At 40.6% G+C, this 22575-nt stretch overlaps 2 protein-coding genes across 7 annotated transcripts in view; one reads left to right on the top strand and one right to left on the bottom strand.

Moving 5' to 3' along the window:
* LOC141772290 (mitochondrial carrier homolog 1-like) overlaps window positions 1–5649 on the top strand; it is a 9434-nt gene extending 3785 nt beyond the window's left edge. Inside the window, exons 4-12 of one of the 2 annotated variants that reach the window (XM_074643119.1) lie at window positions 260–322; window positions 876–933; window positions 1345–1396; window positions 1817–1876; window positions 1984–2077; window positions 2750–2797; window positions 2887–2954; window positions 3346–3421; window positions 4531–5649. In XM_074643119.1, the coding sequence (XP_074499220.1) occupies window positions 260–322; window positions 876–933; window positions 1345–1396; window positions 1817–1876; window positions 1984–2077; window positions 2750–2797; window positions 2887–2954; window positions 3346–3421; window positions 4531–4611 (600 nt within the window). In that variant the 3' untranslated portion in view covers window positions 4612–5649. The remainder of the gene's footprint in view (window positions 1–259; window positions 323–875; window positions 934–1344; window positions 1397–1816; window positions 1877–1983; window positions 2078–2749; window positions 2798–2886; window positions 2955–3345; window positions 3422–4530) is intronic. The other variant, XM_074643120.1, reaches the window with a different exon arrangement.
* A 1117-nt stretch (window positions 5650–6766) lies between these two features.
* On the bottom strand, window positions 6767–22250 carry LOC141772289 (serine/threonine-protein kinase 38). 5 transcript variants are annotated; one of them, XM_074643117.1, is made up of 14 exons: window positions 22122–22250; window positions 20096–20233; window positions 19233–19284; window positions 17444–17566; window positions 16931–17014; window positions 16713–16836; window positions 15052–15206; window positions 13410–13512; window positions 12988–13049; window positions 11312–11429; window positions 11070–11193; window positions 10760–10855; window positions 9405–9499; window positions 6767–9306 (listed from the first exon to the last, which is right to left on the bottom strand). In XM_074643117.1, the coding sequence occupies exons 2-14, from the start codon at window positions 20224–20226 to the stop codon at window positions 9170–9172; spliced, it is 1404 nt and encodes a 467-aa protein (XP_074499218.1). In that variant the 5' UTR covers window positions 20227–20233; window positions 22122–22250; the 3' UTR covers window positions 6767–9169. The 5 variants fall into 5 exon arrangements, with proteins under 5 accessions (XP_074499218.1, XP_074499215.1, XP_074499217.1 ...); XM_074643114.1 differs by having other exon boundaries at window positions 13401–13512; XM_074643116.1 differs by lacking the exon at window positions 22122–22250 and adding an exon at window positions 21692–21800 and having other exon boundaries at window positions 13401–13512.
* Between the last annotated feature and the right edge of the window lie 325 nt (window positions 22251–22575).

Raw genomic sequence — 22575 nt, forward strand, 5'->3', positions numbered from 1 at the left:
CCACAACTGAACTCAACCGAAACCACACCTGACACATCAGGGGCCAGATGCATGAAACTCTGAGTTAAACTCTGTACACACACAAAGACAGAAATATGTATATGCAGATTTATAAAGCCATTAGAATGCACGGTTCTGGCATATGATGGGAGTGTTTGACTAACAGCAAAAAAAGTCTTTGGGTAAAAGGCTGTTTTAAAGCATTTAAAGGTGCAGGTATTGTGAAGGGTTGTCAAAGTCATTTTGGTTCTTTATTCAGCAGGTGGAGCTTCTGTCCAAGAGAGAGGACCTGCAGACTTCATTCAACAAAGTGGTCAAAGAGGTGAGAGGTCAGCTACTCCTGAATAACACAAAAACAGTGAAATCTGTTGCAACATGCCTGTCTTCTTTAGTCTAACTGAAGTGATACCATTGAAATGTCTTATTATACTTTCTGTTGGACATTTTGGTATTTATAGCTACTACAAGGAACTTTCACTTTGTGTTGATTTTGGCGGTCCCTGTGGACAAAATTGGTAGTGTTTCTGAGCACCAGAGTCCCGTTAGAAAATCTCTCTCTCTCTTGCTCTTCAGTTGGTTGTAATCTCCTCACCTCACCACTAGATACCTCCAGATCCTACACACTGGACCCTTTTAAAATCTGAGGACTTTGTCTTGTTAAATTTTTGTTTTAAAAAAATGCCCTCAAAGTAAGGTACCAAAACAAAGTATATTATCAGGTATTGTATCAGCACTGGTATCAGAAAAATTTAGAAAAAATACCCCGCCCTACTGAAGACATATTTATGATACTGTATATTCCTTTTATTGCTTTGGTTTGCACATTGTTCCAACTTTACACCAGTTTGTCTCTTCAAATTGTTTCCTCTCTCCAGACCTCACATGAGATGATCATCCAGTGTCTGTCCAGAGTAGCCACTCATCCTTTTCATGGTATGTAAGGCTGCCAAAGTTTATTCCACCATAAAAAAAGTGTCTTTGATGATGTGTCTATATTCCTCTTGATGTAGGAAGCAGTGTCACAAGCCAGACTTTGGGCTGCAACTAATTATTTTCATTATTGATTGGTTGTGAAGTTACTTTAATTTATAAAATGTCCAAGGTGATTTCTTCAAATGTCTTTTTTTTTAATCCAACCATTTAAAACCCAAAGATATTCAGTTTAACAATGACATTAGAGAAGCGATTCGACCATCCATCCATTTCGGGCTGCCTACACGTTGTCAGTCCCCTTAAAGCTGATTTTAAATGTGTCGTATACTGGCTGAATGGAATGTGACGTCATGACAGCCAAGTAGTACACTGGTTGTTTAGCTGATCACCTGTTTTGCTTTCCTTTGGCAGTTATGTCAGTGCGGTGTATGGCCCAGTTCGTTGGCAGAGAGGTTAAGTATGGGTAAGACTTCATATAATGTTGCAGATATGCCACAATGTTTCCTTTTAAAGCCTTTGAAAAGTTAACTGTGTCTACAACATTAAATACTCATGACTAATGTGGCAGAAATCAACCGTCCAGAAAAAAAAAATTGTTTAAAATAGACCTATATTTCAAGTAACAGAAGCCGAGTTAATCTGCAGAGCAACTGAAGCACAAGTGAAAATACAACGTCTTATATAGTATTACAGAATGAACTATAATGGCACTCGGAGAGCGCAGACCTCCACCCCCCCTCTCCGTTCAGCTTGCGCCATCATCCACGTGTATTTTTGTTTATGTTCAGATCAGCTAAACGTAAACTTTTAATCTTTTTGACACTGCAGACATTCTGCACGTTAATCAGCCAGTACGTTAATGGAGTTTGTGTCACATTTGCAGCGGGATGTTCAGTTGCATTGTCAAGATTTTTAAGGAGGAAGGAGTCGCTGGATTCTATGTGTGAGTCATACTTCTAATTTCACTGTTTCACTGTTCAATGTTTACCACATATTTACCTTGATCTTTGGCCTCCATCAGTCTGAGCAGTGTTGTGTTGTGTGTTGCAGTGGTCTCATACCCCATGTGGCAGGAGAGGTCCTCTTCCTGTGGTGTTGTAACCTCCTGGCTCATCTTATTAACACCTACGCTGTAGATGAAAGTGTAAGTCCATCACCTTTTTGGATTGGTAGAAGAGAGAGTGTAAGAAAGACAACAAGCTATGGCGATAAATCTCATTTTATATTCACACAATAAATTCCTTACTGATAAAACTATTGTATAAATGAGCATATAAAGTTAAAGGTATTGTTTGTCCATAATAAGTCCTAACACGTATAAATCATTGCGGGTCGGTGTCCCATGCATGCTCGCGTGTGGCTACGCTGTTCAGACTCAGACTCCAACACAAATAAATAAATGCTGCAGCTCCTCCAGACCAAACAAGGTTTCCTGTGTCGTTTCCTACTGCTAAGCTAAGTGACGTCATAGCTGTGATGGAATTAGTGCTGTGGAAATGGACATTATATTGATTTCACTTTGTGGGTATGTTCTTACCTGAGCAGCTTTTATTTATTCATACTGGCCTCCAGTTATTATTTGAAATGTATTATTTCAATTCCAGCATTCGCTTGAGTATTAATGGTAAATCTGATCCAGAAGATAATAGAATAAGGTGTGAAGTGGTTACTCAGTTTGAATTTTTAAAGCTGTTCTGGATAGCGAGGTAATCTCAACCTAATCAATTAAAAAAGTTCTACACATGCTATCAGTTTTTTAAGTTTTAATTTCAATAGAAGTACCCTTTCACCTCTCTTCCTTGTATTTCTGTTGCAGTTCAGTCAAGTCTCAGCCATAAGAAGCTACACTAAGTTTGTGATGGGCGTAAGTTAAAAATTCAAACTGTTATTTGACATGTTTCTCATACAGTATGCAACATTTCTTCATATTGATGGATTGTGTGTTTTGTCTAGATTGCAGTGAGTGTTCTAACATATCCATTCATGCTGGTGGCTGATCTAATGGCAGTCAACAACTGTGGGTGAGTCATTCTTTATTATAACAGCACCACATTCATTTATTAATTAATTAATCTGGGACATTTTCATATAGATGGACAACATTATACAACAGAAGCACTGAGAGGCTAGTGAAAAAAAAAAGTTTTTGCAAGTGATATTTTGTTGTCAGGATCCAAGAAAAGACATGACAGTAATGTTACATGACTTGCTAACACACAATATATGTACCTCGTGCTTAAAGTGCATGGAGAAATTAAAAATTAAAGAAGATATAACTACAACAGTTGAATAAAGAAAATATGACAAATCCAAATGATTGAAAAATGTCCTTTGTTGTCGTATTGTATCTGTAAAGTCCTGGCTACAGTCCTGATGCTTCAGTCTGACCGGTTTGGGTTGTGTGTTTTTCAGCTTGGCTGCAGGTCTTCCTCCTCACTCTCCCATCTTCAAGTCCTGGCTGCACTGCTATAATCACCTGCGCATCAAAGTAGGCTACAGTCTAACAAGTGCAGTAACACCACATGACACAAAAGGAAGAGCACACACAGTATCTTTCAACCTGGATCTTATTCTCATAGTTGTGCCCATTCTGACCAATCAGCAGTCAGTATGACCGATTCACAGACAATTAACTGTCATAATCATTTAGCATTTTATTATCGGTCGGGGTACACACGGTACATCTAATAGACCCTTGTTTGTCTTTTTTTATGGGGGTACAGGGGATATAGCAGGTCAACAGTAGATGTCACATAGAAGTGGTGTACATCATCTGGAAGCTGGGAACATGAAATTTCATTTGAGATGCAGCTCAGCACTGTGTGTCAAGTTGTTCTAGTCATAAATCAGAAATAAATATGAATGAATGAATTATTTATTTAAAATAAATTGTAAAAAGTGTATAAGGGTTTAGAACATTATGATATAAGTATATGATGTTCATCCCCATGCTCTATTATGTGTCATAAGTTGTTGCGGCAATTTTTGGGTTGATACCATTTATGACACAGATTTGGTGCTAAATTTAACCATTTTTTACCACTCGAGAATTGATAAAAAATTATCAAAAATCCCTCCAAAATACCACATTAAGACACTAAGACCTTGAGGAACACCATAGAAAAAGCCATGCTGTGTTTTGGTTTCAAAAACTTGACATTTTTGAGATTTCTGCAAGAATTGCATTTTCCGGCGATTAGATGGCGAGCACTTCTGTTGTGTAAACTGCTCAGAAACCCTCTTATTGTCAATCTAGCTAGGAAAGCCATCCATCCTCTGAATGATCTAGGTCTCTAGTTTGTGGTTGTAAAGTTTCATGCGGCTGTGATTATCCTAGAGGTCACCACAGGTCATTTTATACAGTGAGGTCAAATTACAAAAAAAGGCCTCACTATAATGAAATGGCTACTATGGGGACTAACATCATCACACATGAATACAGTTGGGGACATTGGCTCCACAAAAGTCTCAGCTTTACAGTGATACCCAATTTATGTAATTCAAGACTGTTTAGGGACCCCAGGATGAAGAAATATTCAAATACATCATTTTAGAATAGGCGAAAAATTAACAGTTGTATGTGTCCCCGTCTGTCAGGGTTACCTCTTCAGAGGATCCAGCTTCTTTTTCCGCCGGGTGCCTGTGCCTGTGCCCTCCCTGCCCTACATCGAGGACTGATATCATCATCATCATCATCCTCATCACCTTCTGGGATCTTCCTCCGCCTCCTCTTGCTCACAAACATTTTCCAAAGACACGTCGTCCTCCCCCTCCGCCTGTCAGCCTCCGCTGCCGTCCTCTAGAAGTAGCAGGAGCAGCAGAGACACAGTTCATGGATGAAGCGCCAATGAACTTTTCTCTCCAGGAGCTTTAGTTCAGTTCAGCGGGGATAGGTAAGAATAGAGGTGGCTCTTGTCACAATCTGTTCAGAAACTATGGTGTTGTTCATGACTGCAGTGACCAAAATGTTTGGAATGCGCCAAGACTTTGATTTCATAGCTTCTTCTTCATAGCAACAGCCGCCGAGGCTTATGGGTACAGCAGTAATTACACACAAACCAAACTGAGAGACAAAATCCTGATCTCTAACATTTCCAGCTGATGGCCATAACTCATATATTCCTATATTGTCTAATTGTTCTGTTCCTGTGTTGAGGGACATTGAGTTTAACCCTTTAAAGGACTATACCAACCAATTCACTACATACCACTAAACTTATTACAGCTAACCGTTTAGCAAAACATATTTCTGTGTTCCACACATATGGATGTTTTTTAGTTTAACAAGCCAGACAGCCATTCATTTACTTTCATTTTAGCATCCATCACAGGCCACATCAAGTCTGCACTGTTTTTTGTGAGTTACAGTATCGCTGCGAGCTAACACAGTGCAGAGTTTTTAAATCAGTCAGTACTTTAGCTGCAGTACTATGCAAAGATAATGTCCCCTAGACAGAGGTTCATGGAGTTTTAAGGTTCACCGGGTTGGATCACGCATGTAAAGCATGTTTAACGAGTCTGACACCCAGTTTTCATAATGTTAAATGAATGGAAACTAATGCTAACAGGTGGTCTGGTCATTTTATAAATACAGTTATGTTTACAGACTCTCTCTCTCTCTCTCCTTCTCTCCGCCTCCCTACACTCGTATCCTGAGTGTAATTCATTTGCCAAAAAAAAGAGACAAAACGCACAATAAACAAAGTTAAATATGAATCTGACTGATAGCATTATTATTAGCATTATTTTTTTATTTCTGTATATATTGCGATAATATCGTTGTCAAATTCATTTGGCCACAATAATTGTGTTGTGAAAATCAGAGATACAGACGGTCCTTGGGCATGAAGGGTGTCACTTCCTTTGCTGCCCCAACTGTGTAAAAGTAAACGGGTTGATTTCGCTCTCTTGTTGTCAATGTCCTTGTCCCTTTTCGTGAATTCTGTGTGCCTAAGCTCATACTGCCATCAAAACCTAAAACCCAATATACAAAATTGTAAAATATATTTACCTGTATTTTTTTAACGCCTTTCCCCTCAGGATGTAACCTTTGTGTAAAAAAAATCTAAGTGAAATTGAATTTATAACAAAGCCACACAGAGTTAAAGGTGCTGAATTTGAAATTCACAGCATTTCTATTGCCTCCACACAGCTCTCAACATGGCGAAGGCTGAGTCTGCGACTCGTAACTAACAGTGCTAACAGCGCAAACTATGGCAACTGTGCTGGCAGAGCTAACAGTGTTAACTTGGGGGTGGTGGGGAACTGGAGTGAGGGCACTACGCTTCCGTGACGACGCCGTCGCAACTGCGTTATCGGCTGTAAGCCTGCTGCATTCCATTTGTTGGCGTTTAGCCTTTCAAAAACAATGAATGTAGAAAAATAACATTCGGAGCTTTGTTTCCCATTTACAGAGCCACGGCTGTGTATGAACACCAGATTATTTTTTCAGCGGACACACAGAACAGACAGCCAACGGACCGAGAGGAGATATTCGCTGAATTTAACAAAAAAGTGTATTGGATTAGAATCAGACTCCACCTTTAATGCCAATATTAAACCTTAGACAGCCAATGTGCTGTGTTGTATAAAGTGATTCTGTGTCCTTGACTAACATTATTGTTCGCTTCTCCAACAAGCTACCATCACCTACCTTTACATAATGTCACCGTAGGCGTATCTATTCAGTGTTTAACACACGACAGGAAACAGTGCAGGTTCGTGTTACCTGACAAACTAACGTTACTTAAAGTCCTGAATGGAGAAAACCCTGTGAACACTACCTGCTACACGCCAACATTCATCCAAATGTTGTGAAGGAGGACACAACACAGTAAGTGCAGAATAATTCATTGTCAAATAGCAGAAAACAATATACCAGCCACGCGCTACAAAGAGAACAGTGGTTTAAATAATGTACACCCACCTTCCCAAAAATCCCTCACTTCTGACTCTCAGAATCACATGTGGTACATGATGACATGAGCAGAGCATACACACATCTGAGCATCACTCGTAGAAAACAACATACACATCTCCAAGCAATCCAACATTGCATCGTTTTTACTGGGCATGATCACATCCTCACCCACAGCCTGAAATCACACACACACACACACACTCACACACACCGAGTGGCATCATCAATAAAATAAGTCATTCCATGTGCTCTATTGCTTTTAAGATGACCCACCTGCTGTTTGGTAAAAACATGCAGAGCAGAAGAATTCCAATAACAGATAAAATAGTGACCCCCTGCCATAGAAAAAAGCTCCACTGCGTGCTTTTCTAAAAATGCGTTCCAATGTGCTGAGCTTCAATCTACAACTACCTAAATACACAGAGTTTACATAACAGACTACAAGAAAAACCTTCAGACTGAACTGTTACATATGGAAGCCCATTCCTGCCAGGAAAAATGATGGGAAAGACAGTCACATTTTTTTAAGTTATCTTTTAAAGTCAAAATTGTATGATAGTATATCAGAATTTGACCTCCGAAATCTCAAAATATGGCATATAACATATGACATAAGACTAAATAATGAGATTTACTAAGTCATTGTTATGACATACAATTAGACAATTAGACTTTAATTGAAGTAAAAACTACTCAAACAAATTCTGAGTCACGAATATGATGAAATCAATATTTTCAGACTTACTGAGATATAAAGTCCCAATTCGACTCAACAAAGTCAAACTCATAAGAGTATGTCATAAGAGTTACACAATATTGACTAAATCTAAAATTATGAAATTTATTATGTCAATATTATACACGTGGCTCATAATTTAATCTATTTTTTTTTTCTTTTCTCCTTGTTTTCTGTAGGAAATGGGCTTCCATAGTTCCACCTCATGTGCCAGGACACAGATAAAAAAAATAAAAATAAATTGTATGGTCCAGGCTACATTCACACAAACAGCATTTTGGAATTATTGTGGCAAAAAAAAAAAAAAAAACTTCTCTCCATAAAACTTAATTTACATTCAATTTAAACGACAGCATTTGGATATTGTGTTCACTGGAAGATGTTTAGCCCTGTGCTTCTCTATTTAAAAAGAAAGTCCACACTAAATCTTGTTCACACTCCAACCCAATGAGTTGAATGCTTGGAATTTTGCAGGTTGCGGTGCATTCAGCTGTACACGTCTGCACTGCAGTAATGTATCCATTCTGTACTGTATACTATTAAATGTGGGTCAAACTGCTTTTTTTTTTTAACAGATGCTAGGTCTACAAAAATTGCATTAGTTGAAGTTTGCATGGGAGGATATTGTTTGTTTCATGATGATCTAGGCCTCCCCACTCTAGTGAGACTAAACTAAATCTCAGTTTGCATCATGTTCATTAAAACTGTAAAATTGTGACTTCAGTTTTTGAGATAGCACCTTCACTCCCCTGTCAAACCCGTGTGTGGACACACACCATAACACCACATCACATAAGGTGCTAAAGGTCATTCGACATAAGCGGGTCACTGTGAAAATGTAACGAGACTCTTGGGTTTGTTCCACAAAATGCATCGCTCGTATGTTCACTTTTTCAACGAGCAACACTTGCAATTATGAACCTAAAAAAAAAAATTCTAAGTTACAAGAAGTGACAGGGAGATCAAGCAGAAACATCATTCAGCTCACAGTCTTTGGTTAGGTCAGAAGCCAGCAGCACTTTAGAGAAGCCTCATAGTGAGCATTTGGACAGAATCCCTGAAGAGCACCTGATTCACTTCAAGTGACGACTTAAATGTAATGTTCGAGTTGACGAGTCAACGTAAAAACGGGGCGAAATGGAGTGGATGTCCTGGTTTGGAAAAGGAGAAGGAGCTGGAACAGACTGGTGCTGGTTTATAGAGAAGGGAATGTAATGGATGCTGGTATCAGGAGTGAAGACATCCCACTGCATCCACTGTAGGGAATAAAAGGCAAGTGGAGAGAATCCCAGTCACTTTAATCCCAGTTCAGTCTTCATGTGTGAGCAGGAAGTAGAAAGGTACCCTCGGAAGCATCAGAGAAAGTGAAGACCTGCAGAAATGAAGGCAGCGGTTCCTGGAAAGCAACGGATGAAATTGAGCCCCCTTTTTTTTTATTTGCAGAGTCCCGTGTAGGCGAGAATCCTCGTCACTCGGGTAACACAGAGAGAACACACAGAGTTCTCCTTTCAGGGGTTTGGACGACTCTTTCAGGTTTCATGGTGGTGCTGGTTAAAAGCCCGTGTGAGGCTGTGAGGTGTTCATCTCTTCCCTGACTTCATGTAGGACGGTATAGCTCCTCGGGCAGTCAGGCCTTCGAAGCGTTTGTAGGTGTAGTTGATGAAGACCCAGTCCTTGTTCTTCAGGTCAGCCTCGGTCTGGTTGGACACCGGGGCGACTGGAGGAGAGGAAGAAAAGAGGTTTTAAAAATTGTTTCACATGTCACAAAAGGAGGCACAAAATGTGAACTGTGTTGAGCAGAAGCAGGCGGCGTACCTGTTGGTGTGAGGATATCTGAATCAGGGAATTCGTCGAAGTTTGAGGTGTCGTCGATGCTTTTGATCTCTATGGGAATGGCAGCAGGTCTCTCTCTGGAGATCACATCAGTCGAGTTGGAGAAGAGGTGGAGACAAAGTGAAGTTTAGTATTTCAGAACTTAGAAAGCTGGCTGAGAATTAGCAGATCATCCAGAGTTGGATGACATTTTTAAACCAGGTACAAAGAACGGCATTTAGTTCATTTTGGCGTTCCAGCGGCGTGTTGTCAATAGATAGTCGGATGACGGACGCTACAATCTGAAAGTGAATGCATCTGCTCCGTAAGGAGTCTAAACTCAGAGCAGCAGGTGTCAGATTTCACACACACAGGACGAGAGAGAGTTGACAGACCGAGAGATGGCAGAGGATTTGGTGTCGAAGAGAAAAGCAAAAGCTCCTATTTGGCAATATTTCAGATTTAAACCGAATGCTAAAAAGGGAACTGTAACATTAATGAGGTAATCGCTGTACGGAGGACGGAGCGGTCACAGCCGGTGTGCGCGGTAGACTCCTGCGTCCTCACAACAAAAGCTCTACCGGAGAGGCCAGACACACCGCCACCCGACAGTAAAGATCAAAGTAAGCACCCTACACATATTGACCGTTCTATTTTCTTGTAAAAGGTCCGGTGTAGTCGGTAACTTGTTGTCACAAGTTTATTAACTGGGGGGAAAACTTCCTCACCCTCACATCCATAACACCCGTCATAGCTGCACAGCAGCGGCAAGTGATGACTGATGGTACGTGTCCACAGGGGCGTTTTTTTATCCCAAGGGATCGCCTCGCTCCCCAGCACTGGACCCTTGATGGGTTGCCACTAGACACCTGATAGGCCGAACGCTTTCCCTCGTAGCCTGCTGCTCCCAGCTTTCAAACCGGAACCAACATGGCGGCTCGTTTGGAAACTTTCTTCTCTTATTTCACGAAAATAGTTGTCACTGAAAACATTTTATGTGAGAAATAGGCCACGCGGTTGCTGAATCTGTCTTTATTTAGGATTCGTTTAAAAGTTTCTCGAGAGTTTCCAGAGGCGGCGAGTCGCGTCGGACGCCCGTGATTTGCATAAAATAGCCCAGACCTCAACTTTATGCAAATGAGGAGCTGGGCGACGCGACGTCTCTCGAATCGCGCCGCCATGCTACCAGAATGCATTTGCACGGCTGCTTACATCGACGATGAATGGGAAGCGTTTAAGGACGGAGGCTGTGGACACGTTCTTTGAGAGGGATTATTTTTCTATCAGTCCATACATTGTGTTTTAGTTCATTCTTGCATATTATACTTTTAACATGAACATGTGACAACAGTCCCCACCTGATATGGTCGTAGTCCACCCCCTCAAAGAAAGGATTGGACTTGATCTCCTCCACACCTGCAGCACCAACCCTGTGCTCCTCCTCACAGCAAAACCTGCTCACGACATGTGATCACTTAACATCATACACATCCAACAACTCAATACAAAACATTTTAGGCGTTAGGGGCTCCAACTTTGACATGTTCAAAATAATAAAAAAAATGCATCCATTGTCAGTATACAAAACAAGTGCAATCACTGACAAGTGGTTGCATCAATTACTATAGTATGGCACAAGTGAGATCAATGAAAGAAGCGTGTTCCTACCGGAGGATCAGGTCTTTGGCCTTCTCCGATATAGGCACTTCTGGAGGAAAGGTCAGCGTCTCTCGCCAGTTCATCACTTTCCTGTACGTCTCCTGAGGTGTCTCTGAGCAGAACGGAGGGTAACCTGCAGACAGCAAAAAGAACAACCATCCTATAAATACCCCATCTGGCATGGCCTGGTCTAAAAACCCATGAGGTAAATAAAAGGTGGATACTGTTCCATCATGTCATCGAGTCATTACCTATCAGCATCTCGTACATGATGACACCCAGGCTCCACCAATCACAGAGCTTGTTGTATCCATTTTGCATGAAGACCTCTGGAGCGATGTAGTCTGGGGTTCCCACTGTGGAGAAGGCCTGCCGAGGAGGAGGAGGAGGAGGGAACAACAGAAAGCCAATTAGAGGCTTTGAGGTTATAGACTAAAAGGCTTCCATACACTTCTTACTGTGAGCAGCAGCGAGCTTTTACACGAACAGTCTCTGGATATTTCACATGATAGATTGCTGGATTTGAGTTTTTCCTCTGTGCTCTTTTCACTGGTGTGATGTGGGCCCGACTCAGTTGGGAAAAGGTTATGTCAGGTATTTCTGTGCACCAATCAGGATTTAGCAACAATTGAAATCAAAATTTGAAGACAGCTGTGCGTGACTGTATTAAGAAGAACTGGATATCGAGTTCAAAAGACGGCGCCCTGCTCATTCCTATGAAAGTTGCTCACTTGGTGCCTCTGCAGGCTTCCTCAACAAGCTTCAACAAGCCAGGCAGAGCGACTCTTCAATAGAGAAACTATCTAACTGTAGCCCGTTTCACACAGAGATTCCTCAATACTTCAGTAAAGGAGATCCGCCGTTACGCCGGCTTTGCATTTTCACACTGTACCAAACAACAGCGGCATAATGTCGCCCCTGTACGTGATTTTAGATCACAGCCCAGCATCACGGGAGCAAAAGAGGAGTGGCGTGTAACTCATCAGCATCTAGTGTGCGTGTTGTCCCGCCTTGCCGGCTGTCCCTTTCACACAGACGTCGGCTCTGCTCGAAGTAATTTGCATAATTTGCATTTATTAACATAACAGTTCTGAATATAGAACTCCAGGATTTGGATCGATGAGGAAATAAAGTATAATAGGAAGTACAGGCTCTGAACATTAGGTTGTCACAATGGACTGCAGTGTTTCTGCATTCTGAGCCAACAAAATTAAACTCAGAGTTTTGATTATTTCCATTTATTAAAAGCTGAACCCAAATTGATTTGATAAGGGATTCAATAAATGCTACTGAATTCCAACCCTTCTTTTGAGACAAAGGTAGCATTACCTTCATCTATAAATAATATTACAATTCAAGATGTGGCAGTTGGCATATTTTAGAGCCTGTGAAACAACTGTTGGAAGTGTTTTATCAATAAACTGAATCATTTGTGGGGCTGAATACTGTTAATAATACCACAAAAAAAGCTTTACTACAGATACCAAAACTATACTTTAAAAAAAAGAAGCATTTTTTAAAACTTTTCTCTAGTTTCTTTACTTTAACAAAAGAAGCTAAACTTCTCAAATGTTAAAGGTTATTCAAACACAATCAGCTGTACAACAAGTTTGCCTAAATTAAATACAGTCTAATACCGAAAATTTGGATTCCAATCAGAAACAGTCTGATCAAAGAAAAAGTCAACAAGATTATGAATCTGATGAGACATTTGATGCACAAGTTTGTGCTACAGACACATTTCAGTGTTAAACAGCCCTAATAGGTGGCTGATTTATTGCACAATTTCTTTTGGGGCAAAATATTTAGGTCCCTAGTGAGAGAGTAAAAACCTGAAATATTGACACATATTCTTTTAAATTGTGCTGTATTAATTCATACGTTTCATTTGCTGTCAAAGTGTCATCACATCTCTGTTCAGACTTACCAGCTGCCTCCTATTCCTCTTCCAGGTCTCTGCTTTCCTCTTGGAGTTCATGTTCTGGAAGGCTGTGGAAACATGGCAGCTCGGTATTAAAAGCAAGCTACTGATGCATCAACACCATCAACATCACTCATACAGGCTAACACGTGCTGCATCTTAACCAGGAGGGAATCACTCCAGATGTATTTAGAAATCACTTTTACAGGGATTAAACGATTCAGTAACGTATGTATATATATATATATATATATATATATATATATATATATATATATATATATATATATATATATATATATATATATATATATAAAATAACAGATTTTAATTAAATCACTTGTAAAACATGAAGAAATGTGAGCAGCTGAGGTTGCATGCAATTTATGAGTTGAAATAAATTGAAGGGGTTGCCTGACTTTGCTTACTGAGGTCACTGGGCAGGCTGTGGTTCAGGTTCTTGTAGAACTCTGTGCGGTGAGCCCTCTTCAGCCCCGTGCACAGACCAAAGTCAGACAGCTTCACGTGACCCTGGAAACACAAAACACACACCATTAGAACTACTGAAGTCTGCAGCACACAGATGTTTAAACAATATGAGCCCATAATCAAGAATTTAAGTGCTGGAAGCTCCCCAATGCTGTCAGTCTCCAGCTGGGCACATTATGAACATCATGAAGAGCAAATTAAAGTATAGTCAGGTTCAGTGTATGCTATGTATGCGGACTGGGTAGGGTAAGAAGAGGGGCTTTGCCTAGGTCCTGTATAGCGTAGGAATCACAGGTGATGTTTTTTCACACATAGTATTCATCCAACTGACCTAAGGTACTCATTGTTTATCTCTGGTACCCGTCCCCACTTTCTCAAAGGTCCATTCCTCTTTGCTTTTAGAACAGACTATACTTCAATTTAGGGGTGTCACGATTCGATTTGACATTCGATTTTCAAGGTCACGATTTGATTTGATTTAAACATGCCATTGTTAGACTATGCAATCTTGATTGGTAAAGATCAATAGATCGTACAGTAGGTTTTATGCCCCGACAACTGTCATTTACACTTTCAAATTCTTCTTTAAAAAGAGAACTGAACTCCCTTTTTATTTAGAAAGTGTTTCAAAAATTAGACTACAACAGTCTACAATGTAAAAAGCTGCATCTTTTCAATATCAGTATCTGTGATCTGTGTGACCCACCTCAGTACAGAATCATTACAAAAACATATCAGACATCCTTCTGCAGAGCATTACAAGTGTGCTGTAATCTACAAAATAGGTGTGTTTCTCTCATCTCTTTTTGTCCTCTTTCCTCTCTCGTTTGTCACCGAAGGGGGAGGTGGAGCTTTGGACAGTCCGTGTTCGCTGAGAGACGGCACTCGGTAGTCCCGTTAGCCTGTTGCTACTATCAGCTGCTCTGATTAAACGTGCATGTAGGCTGAAATTCAACCGTTGTATTGTTCTCTCTGGAGATGCAGTGACTTAATGTTAAACCAAGTAAGAGTAGAAGAGCTATGAGTAAGGAAAAGTAACCAACTAACTAAAGTCCGCTAGCTGCAGTGTAAAATGCCATACACATGCAGGAAGTGTCCGGAGTATCATAGCGACAGGGACGGCCCACATTTCCCATCATGACTGCCTAGTCCAGAATGCTGGACTGAATAGTTTAAGTTTGCCGTTTTATGTTCCAAAATGCAAATGATACTTTTGTTCTTGTTTGTAATGTAATGTGTCTGTTCAGAGCATGATGGCTCATGTTGGTAATTGTGATTTTTGTGCTGGTTTATAGTTTCAACCATGAGTGAGGTGGCTGTTACATTTCTGGAGTACAGCTGTATTTTCCCTTTAATGTACTTGAATGGGTGGTGCGGAGGACAACATAATAATCACCGATCTAGCTTTTGATTTCGCAGGTCGAGATCATAGGCAAATTTTTATCAATTTCCGATTTTGAATCAAAATCGTGACACCCATAAACCAAATCATTTTCAAATTAAGTAACCACACTTAAGTCTAATGAAAAATGAAAACAGATACAGTCATCGTGATGGAAACGGTGGTTAACCACGACTCACCCTGGAGTCCAGCAGCAAGTTGTCTGGTTTGATATCTCTGTGAATGAAGCCCAGCTGGTGGATGGAGTCGATGGCCAGCACCGTCTCAGCTATGTAGAACTGAGTGGCCTCTTCTGTCAGAGTGTCCTTCTTCATCAGCAGGGTCATCATGTCTCCTGCACCACAACAGTAGAGACCACAGTCACACTTAGTGTTGTCATGATACCAAAATGATGACGATACCTGTCTAAATAGCTCGATACCAATACTGAAATGATACCACGGCAAAAACCTAAAACGTAAGGAAAAGTAATGGAATAATAGATGACAGAACATGGAACTTAAAATGGACTGGACTTCTGACTTTGACTTTACGGACATGGTAACTCTATGAAAGTGTGCAAGTATGCCAGCGGATTGCTTGTGGGGATTATATTGTTTGGAGCGAAGATTTCTTTTGAACTGAACTGAGAGACTGAATAATTGACTGTGGTTCGGAGGAAACTCCTTCCTGTCGGCACTGGGAAATCCTGGAACAGATTGTGGATTGTTACTTTTGAACAGCTTTTCACTGTAAACTATTTATCCATCGTTTTACAGCCGCGACGGAAGACAGAGCAGGCCACGGCGGAGCCTACTGTATATGCATATGAAAAAAAAGAAAAAAAAAGGTTGACATGCACACTGCCCCGTTGTTGCACATCGACCCAACTCATAAAAACATCTCTTATTAAAACACTGTCATTCTTAAAGTACCAGTACTGTTATAATGGGGTATAGTACTGGTTTTAACAGCTGGGTACTGCGATACCTTTATAGTATCGGTATACAGTGCAACACTAGTCACACTAGCACTCATGTTGTAGCGATGGACAAAAAACGTTTCCGACAGTCCCTGTTCTGAGGGTGGAACTTTCTGTGGGTCAGGAACTTTGGGGGCAAAGTTTGCAGGACTGACCATCACTGATTGGTCAAACAGACTGCAGCTGCTCAACTTCCTCATTCATAAGACAAGAAAGTACTCCAGTAGTAATATCGATTTTAGGATGAGAGGTAGACACTCCTTGGTGTTTTATTAATGTTTAAAACAAACTTATGCTTTGCTGTCAGAGTCCCAACTTGTTTTATAAGAAGAGAAAGAAAGAGAGAGACGCGGTGCGAGCAAGCCGACAACATGAGCGAACAAGAGAGAGGGAGAGAATGAAGTAAAACTTTATTTTCTGATTGTTTGCCCGGCAGTTATGTTCTAAATCAGAAACAGATAACCAGCAGACTGTTACTGTGGAGACAGGCCCTCTGGAGTTTCTAAGTCTCCATGAATCCTTTTCATTCTTTCAACAGAATCACTCCGTGTTGCTTTCTGTGTTCAGATTGCGTTTCAAACGCTGCCATCGTTTTTTAGTCCCTCATCTGTCTCATTTGCCTAATCTTCATGGTTCTTCAGATGCGGTGGAAACGCACAGGGGAATGACTCAGTTCCTGAGAATATTTCCTCCGATTTCATAGTTCCTGGAACTTTGTAGTGGAAAAGTGCTATGTAAGGCTACCATGACGATCTATCCGAGTTAGAAACGAGTCAGTTTTGTGGTGCCAGAACACCAGTGTTAGCCAAATGTTAGCTGCCTTGTGATGGGTTCTGGTCTCCTCACAGTACTGTGTTGTAGGGTTATGGGGGGTCATACCTCCTGGCAGGAACTCCATGATGAGGTAGAGGTTCATCTTATCCTGGAAGCTGTAGAACATTTTGACCACCCACAGGCTATCTGCCTCTACCAGAATGTCGCGCTCAGCACGGATATGACCAACCTAACAAACAGACATGGACACAGACACACAAGGGTTCAAACATGTCCAACTGATGCAACAGCAGCATTCTAGTGTGTGCATTTTTCGGCCTCACCTGTTCCTTCTCCAGCATGTCGGCTTTGCGGAGGATCTTCATGGCATAGACATGACCGGTGTCTTTCTTCTGCACCAGACGAACCTGGAGGCAAACACAGCAATGCTCATATCAACCTGACAGACTTGATCAACGGGAAAAAAAAGACACTGAAAAAAATTCTAATCTAATAAGTAAAAGAGTACATGTTAGATTTCAGACACAGGATGTTTCCTCATTGAGTAGAAACTGAGACTTTTGAGAGTTCATATTTAATGATTAGCTCAGGGTAGTAACACAATCTCCAGACAGACTGGCAGTTAAGGCAATAACAACACTAACACTATCGTGCTTACTTATTATACCCGCGCTTTCCGGGAATGACACACCTCCAGATATAGATATACTAGTATGTTCTTCCCTGTGTGCCACTGTGATCCAACACTGTGCAGATTTTTGAAGGTCTGTTGATCTCTCGGGTTCACAATGGCACACAGGAATCATGTTGCAAGTATTTATGCAAAAGGTTTTTACCTCTCCAAAAGCTCCTCGGCCAATCACCTTCAGGGACTCAAAGTCCTCCAGACCCAGTCGAGTACGTTTCAGACGCAAAAACTCGGTCTCTTTTCTTGCATGCTGAGAACGCCGGATACGTTTCTGCAGAGCACAGACATCACTTTTATATACATCATTATGTGTGATGCACACTTAATGTACTACATCATTCGTATCATAACTGCCTATTTTTAAAGCAATAACTAAAATTCACTATTATAACAGTCCCTGTTACAGACCCAGTTCTAACTAAAATCAGTGCTCTCAACAGTCTGTGTTGGGTTATTGCCTCTGGGATTTTATTTCCCCCAGAGTTGTCTTCTCAGGATACTCCCAGGGTGTGTTTTACCCCCTACAAACTACGTGCAATAAATTCTCAAAGAAAAAGATGAATGAAATGGGCAAATGGATACACGATGGATGATGACACGTAACTATCAACCAACTACTTGCTTGGGAAGTGTAAAATAGAAAAAGGGTTTCAAAATTCCAAACTATTCCATCAAGCATCTAACACTCGTGAGGACAATCATTAGAAATGCTTACTGTTCAGTCATGGCAAATACACATAAAGCACTTTAACCCTTAAGAGAGCCGCATAGACCAATTTTTGTCTCTTTTTTTTTTACAGGGGGTTTTTAGGGGGAGATAGCAGGTCAACAGTAGATGCCACATAGAAGTGGTGTACATCATTGGAACCTGAAGATCCATTTGATTTGCAGCTCAGCACTGTGTGTTTAGTTGTTCTAGTCATAAATCTGAAATAAACATGAACTAATGAATTAAAATAATTTGTGAAAGTGTATAAGGGCTTAGAACATGATGATAGAAGTAAATGATGGCCATTCCCATGCTCTATTATGTCTCATAAGTTGTTGCAGCAATTTGGGGGTTTATATCATTTGACCCTATTTTAATTTAACCATTTTTTGAATGAGAATTGATAAAAAATTATCAATAATCTCTCCAAAATACCACATTAAGAAACCAAGACCTTGAGGAGCATCACCAAAGAAAAAGCCATGCTGTGATTTGGTATCAAATTTTTGACATTTGTAGATTTCTGCAAGAACTGCATTTTTCAGCAAGCACTTCTGTTCTGTTCAGTTCAATCTACTTAGGAAAGCCATCCATCCTCTGAATGCTCTAGGTCTCTAGTTTGTGACTGTAAAGTTTCATGAGGCTGTGATTATCCTAGAGGTCACCACAGGTCATTTTATACAGTGAGGTCAAGTTTTTAAAAAATGGTCTCACTATGTGAAATGGCTACTATTGGGGACTAACATCATCACACATGAATACAGTTGGGCTCATTGGGTCCTCATGCCCAATTTATGCAATTCCAAGACTCCAGTATGCAGAAATATTCAAATACACTATTTTTAGAATAGGCGAAAATAACACATTTATACGGCATTAAAAAAACTGCATGGTTTTTGCCCCAAAAACATGCTGAATCTGCCAAAAAGCCGCCGAAAAAGGCAGACTAACGCCAGTGGTGCTGGGCCACCGTAAAATCTAGGGCAATAGACTGTCACTGATGGCCCGAAATTGCCTGACTGCCAACCGTCAGCCTGGTGTGTCAGGGCCTTAAGACTGAGCCAGCTATACCCTCTTAAAGACAGTAATGTCGGTCGGGATCGCGGGTCTCAGAGGGTTAAAGCAGCCAACCAACACTATGACAGGGACTAAGAACAACTTCATGTAAATTCTACCATACTGCCGCAGAGCATGCTGGGAAAACACTGCATGTGTATTTGTCACTCACCTCTTCATCTTGCAAGCCCTCCTGATCCATCACTTTCTCCAGCTTCTGCTGCCTGAAGAGACAATCTGACCATTACCATCGTTTTATAGCCACAAAGTAGCATAAGCACATCCCATCATTTCAGTTATGTTAGCTAAGAGGCAAAAACGATATCAAGAAAAGGGCACCAAAGAAAATGTACTTATTTTTATGATGTTTCGAAATTATACACAATGTTTACAACATACTCAACGATATCAGCTACAAATCAATCAATATTAAATATTTAAATCTCTAACCTTACTATACTCAAAAGGATCTCGTTTCTAGGGATTGAATTATTTGATTGCATCCCAATGCATCCTTATCTCAGCATGGGCTCGGAGACTGCAATTTTATAACAGAAAGCCTGTGTTACAAGCTGGGGTTTGGAATTTGAATTCCTGCCAATGAGCCACTGATTAATATTATTGTTAATGTTATCTTCTGTGCTTTCCCTGCTGTGACCCTCAAACCAACAGCTGTACTGAACCATGGATGTTGTGTACCGTTTCATTCCTATCATTATCATCATTGAGTGAGTGAAATCTGTATGCAAAAAAAGAAAGAAAAAGGAAACAAAATCACCTAGCCTCTATACTAAACCAAGCAGGACAGTGATGAGTACTCTGATGTAACTTGTCACAACAGGAAGTGGTCTTGGCTCAACGTAATTCTGACATAAGCCACACGCCCCGATGAAACACAAACAATTTAAATGTTTGTGTGTGTGTGTGTGTCAACTTATGAGCAGAAGCAGCAATCATATCTCAATTTCACTGCAAATCAAATTGTTGGAATGGTTTAACCTGGAATTGCAAGATTATGAATCTTGTGGACGTTACCTCATCTCTCTCTCCTCGTGCTGGGCGATGAGGTTACTGTAGAAGTTCTCCAGGGTCACTTTGGCCATAGTGACCCGCTCCTTGGTGTGGTTACTCATGGAGGAGCACGAGCTCGGGCCAGTCATTGCCATGCTTTACCTGAAAAGGCAAACAGACGATGAAGAGAGCAGAAAGCATGTCCATGGAACAATACATCCCCTGTCAGTCCACGCTGTTGACATGTCCATTCAGAATGCTGCCACATAGCTAAGACAAAAAACAACAACACTGCACCACTGAGGAGAAGGACGTGGGACAGGATAATGGAGGGCTTAATGAAGGAGCAGAGTAGACTACAAAGGTTAGATGTTACAACACTGAGCTGACCTCTAAAAAATTGGAACTATGAAATGGAGATGACTGTTGGCCCAGAGAAAGAGGAAGGAAAGCAGCTGGCTCCGCCGTCTGAGCACAACAATGGTGATAACATTGTGCAGTTATGAAGAAATGATGAGGAAATCTGATTTGTGCAAGCACTGGTGGTGGAGTCCTTCTGTGAGATAGATGAGGTTTTGAGGCAAGCTGAGCCCTAAAAGGTTTCTAGACTTAATGCTGATTTAAGGCTAGTAGGGCTAGGCATGAAACTAAATACTTCAGATAAATTTTGTGTCCCTTCACTAATTTGTACACTGTAAAGTTTGCAATGGTCAAATAAAAATAATTGCACAGTAGGTGCATTAATACCTGCAGCCTGTGCAATTAATTTGACATTTTGGGGGATTCACATGTCAATATTGAACCAACACAGTTGTAAATCAGTTGCAGCTATTTGACAGACCAAGACATATAACTGCTGAAATTCATAGATTTATTCATGCAGTAAGCATATCTAGCCATGCAGATAGTTTTAAGTGCTTATTCAGACATGATACATAAGGATATTAAGTGTATATATTGAGTTAATACAGACAAGTTACAAGCATATTGGAAAATCATTGAACTATCCATATAAAATACTTAAGCCATTGTTTTCATTAGTTGATTCATTGTCTGTGTTTGGTATGATACAAAACAGCCCACAACCACATCCTTTACTGGCCTACAAGCTGTGTGGGAATGACAGTGAACTAGACTGTAAACGTTTTAACTAGAGAAGCAGTTATAAACAATTGGATTTCAGGATGTAACTAACAGTTTGGCTCAAATGTAGCACAGGAACCTGATAACCTGATACTGAGGATTATATAAAACCTATTCAGCGTTAACGTGCAATGTCGCCTTAAGTTACATCTGCAACGTTAGAGAGTTTAAACTCAGCTCATTGTGTCCTCCATAATAAACAAACACAGACAGACTGTGTTGGAGGCTGTTTACTGAACGATGAGTGATGAAGTTAGTCTCTGAGCTGCTCCCAGTGTCAACAACACGGAGCTAACGTTAGCTACCAAACTTTAGTTTCAGACGCTACATAGTGCCACAAACTACCTAAAGTGTAAACCATTCAAAGAGAGAGGACTTTAACTCAACACCTTACGCACTTTGACGTAACCCTGATTCACTTATAGTGTATAAGTTGTCGTAGTTTCCGTTAACCCAGAGCAAACTAAACGCTTTTACCTGCTAGCATTAGCTCGCTAGTTAGCTATTAAAGTTCCTGGCTTGCGTTAAGTCCGGCGTATGACGTATGACTACCACCGGATGTTTCCTTCAAAATAAAATCGTCACGTTTACAGGGAAGGCGGTTTTATCGCATATTCGTTATTATGGGTTTTATTTTGAAATCCTTAACCGGACACGCTCGAGTTCCGTTAAGACGAGCTTGACAGCTTGAAGTTCCCCAAAGCCAACAGCTAAAGGAAAGTTAGCTCGTGCGCGTTAGCTACTTATCTGCTAACATAGATCGAGTCCTTTTGTTTTAAAATAGAAACATCATTAAACAGAGCACGTCCACAATCCCTTTAGTAAGATGTTTAAGTAAATAAAAAGTTCAGCATATTGTCTTGTAATGCTTTCTTTGTGTGTTTATAGTTGTTCTTTGTTCACTTACCTTGGTCGAAGGTGCGGTGTCTGCCGTCTCTTCCTCTGCTTTGACCGACGACTGCGTCACCATCACTTTAAACTCAGCGTGACACCTAGTGGCCAATCAGGATGCATCTAGGAAGAAGCTCCTTCTATCACAGGGGTCAGCAACCTTTACTATCAAAAGAGACACTTTAGGCAAAACAAAAATATATATATATATTCTGCCTGGAGCCACAAAACATTTGAGCATTGTGATGAAGGTAGTTCATAGTCTAATTATAGTATATAGTGTATATATATATACTGGAAAAACAAAGTTCGGAAACTTGTGTTTGGTGGATTATTTCTCTGTTGTTACAATGCTAATGGTCATTGTATTTTACATCGTTGGAAAGCCTGTTTATTTACCTTCACAACGATGTCCAACTTGTAAGGATCATGCATTTGTGGGATGAGCAGCACAGCTGATTATGTGGGTA

The sequence above is a fragment of the Sebastes fasciatus genome, chromosome 8 (genome assembly GCF_043250625.1).
Source record: "Sebastes fasciatus isolate fSebFas1 chromosome 8, fSebFas1.pri, whole genome shotgun sequence".
NCBI lineage: Eukaryota > Metazoa > Chordata > Actinopteri > Perciformes > Sebastidae > Sebastes > Sebastes fasciatus.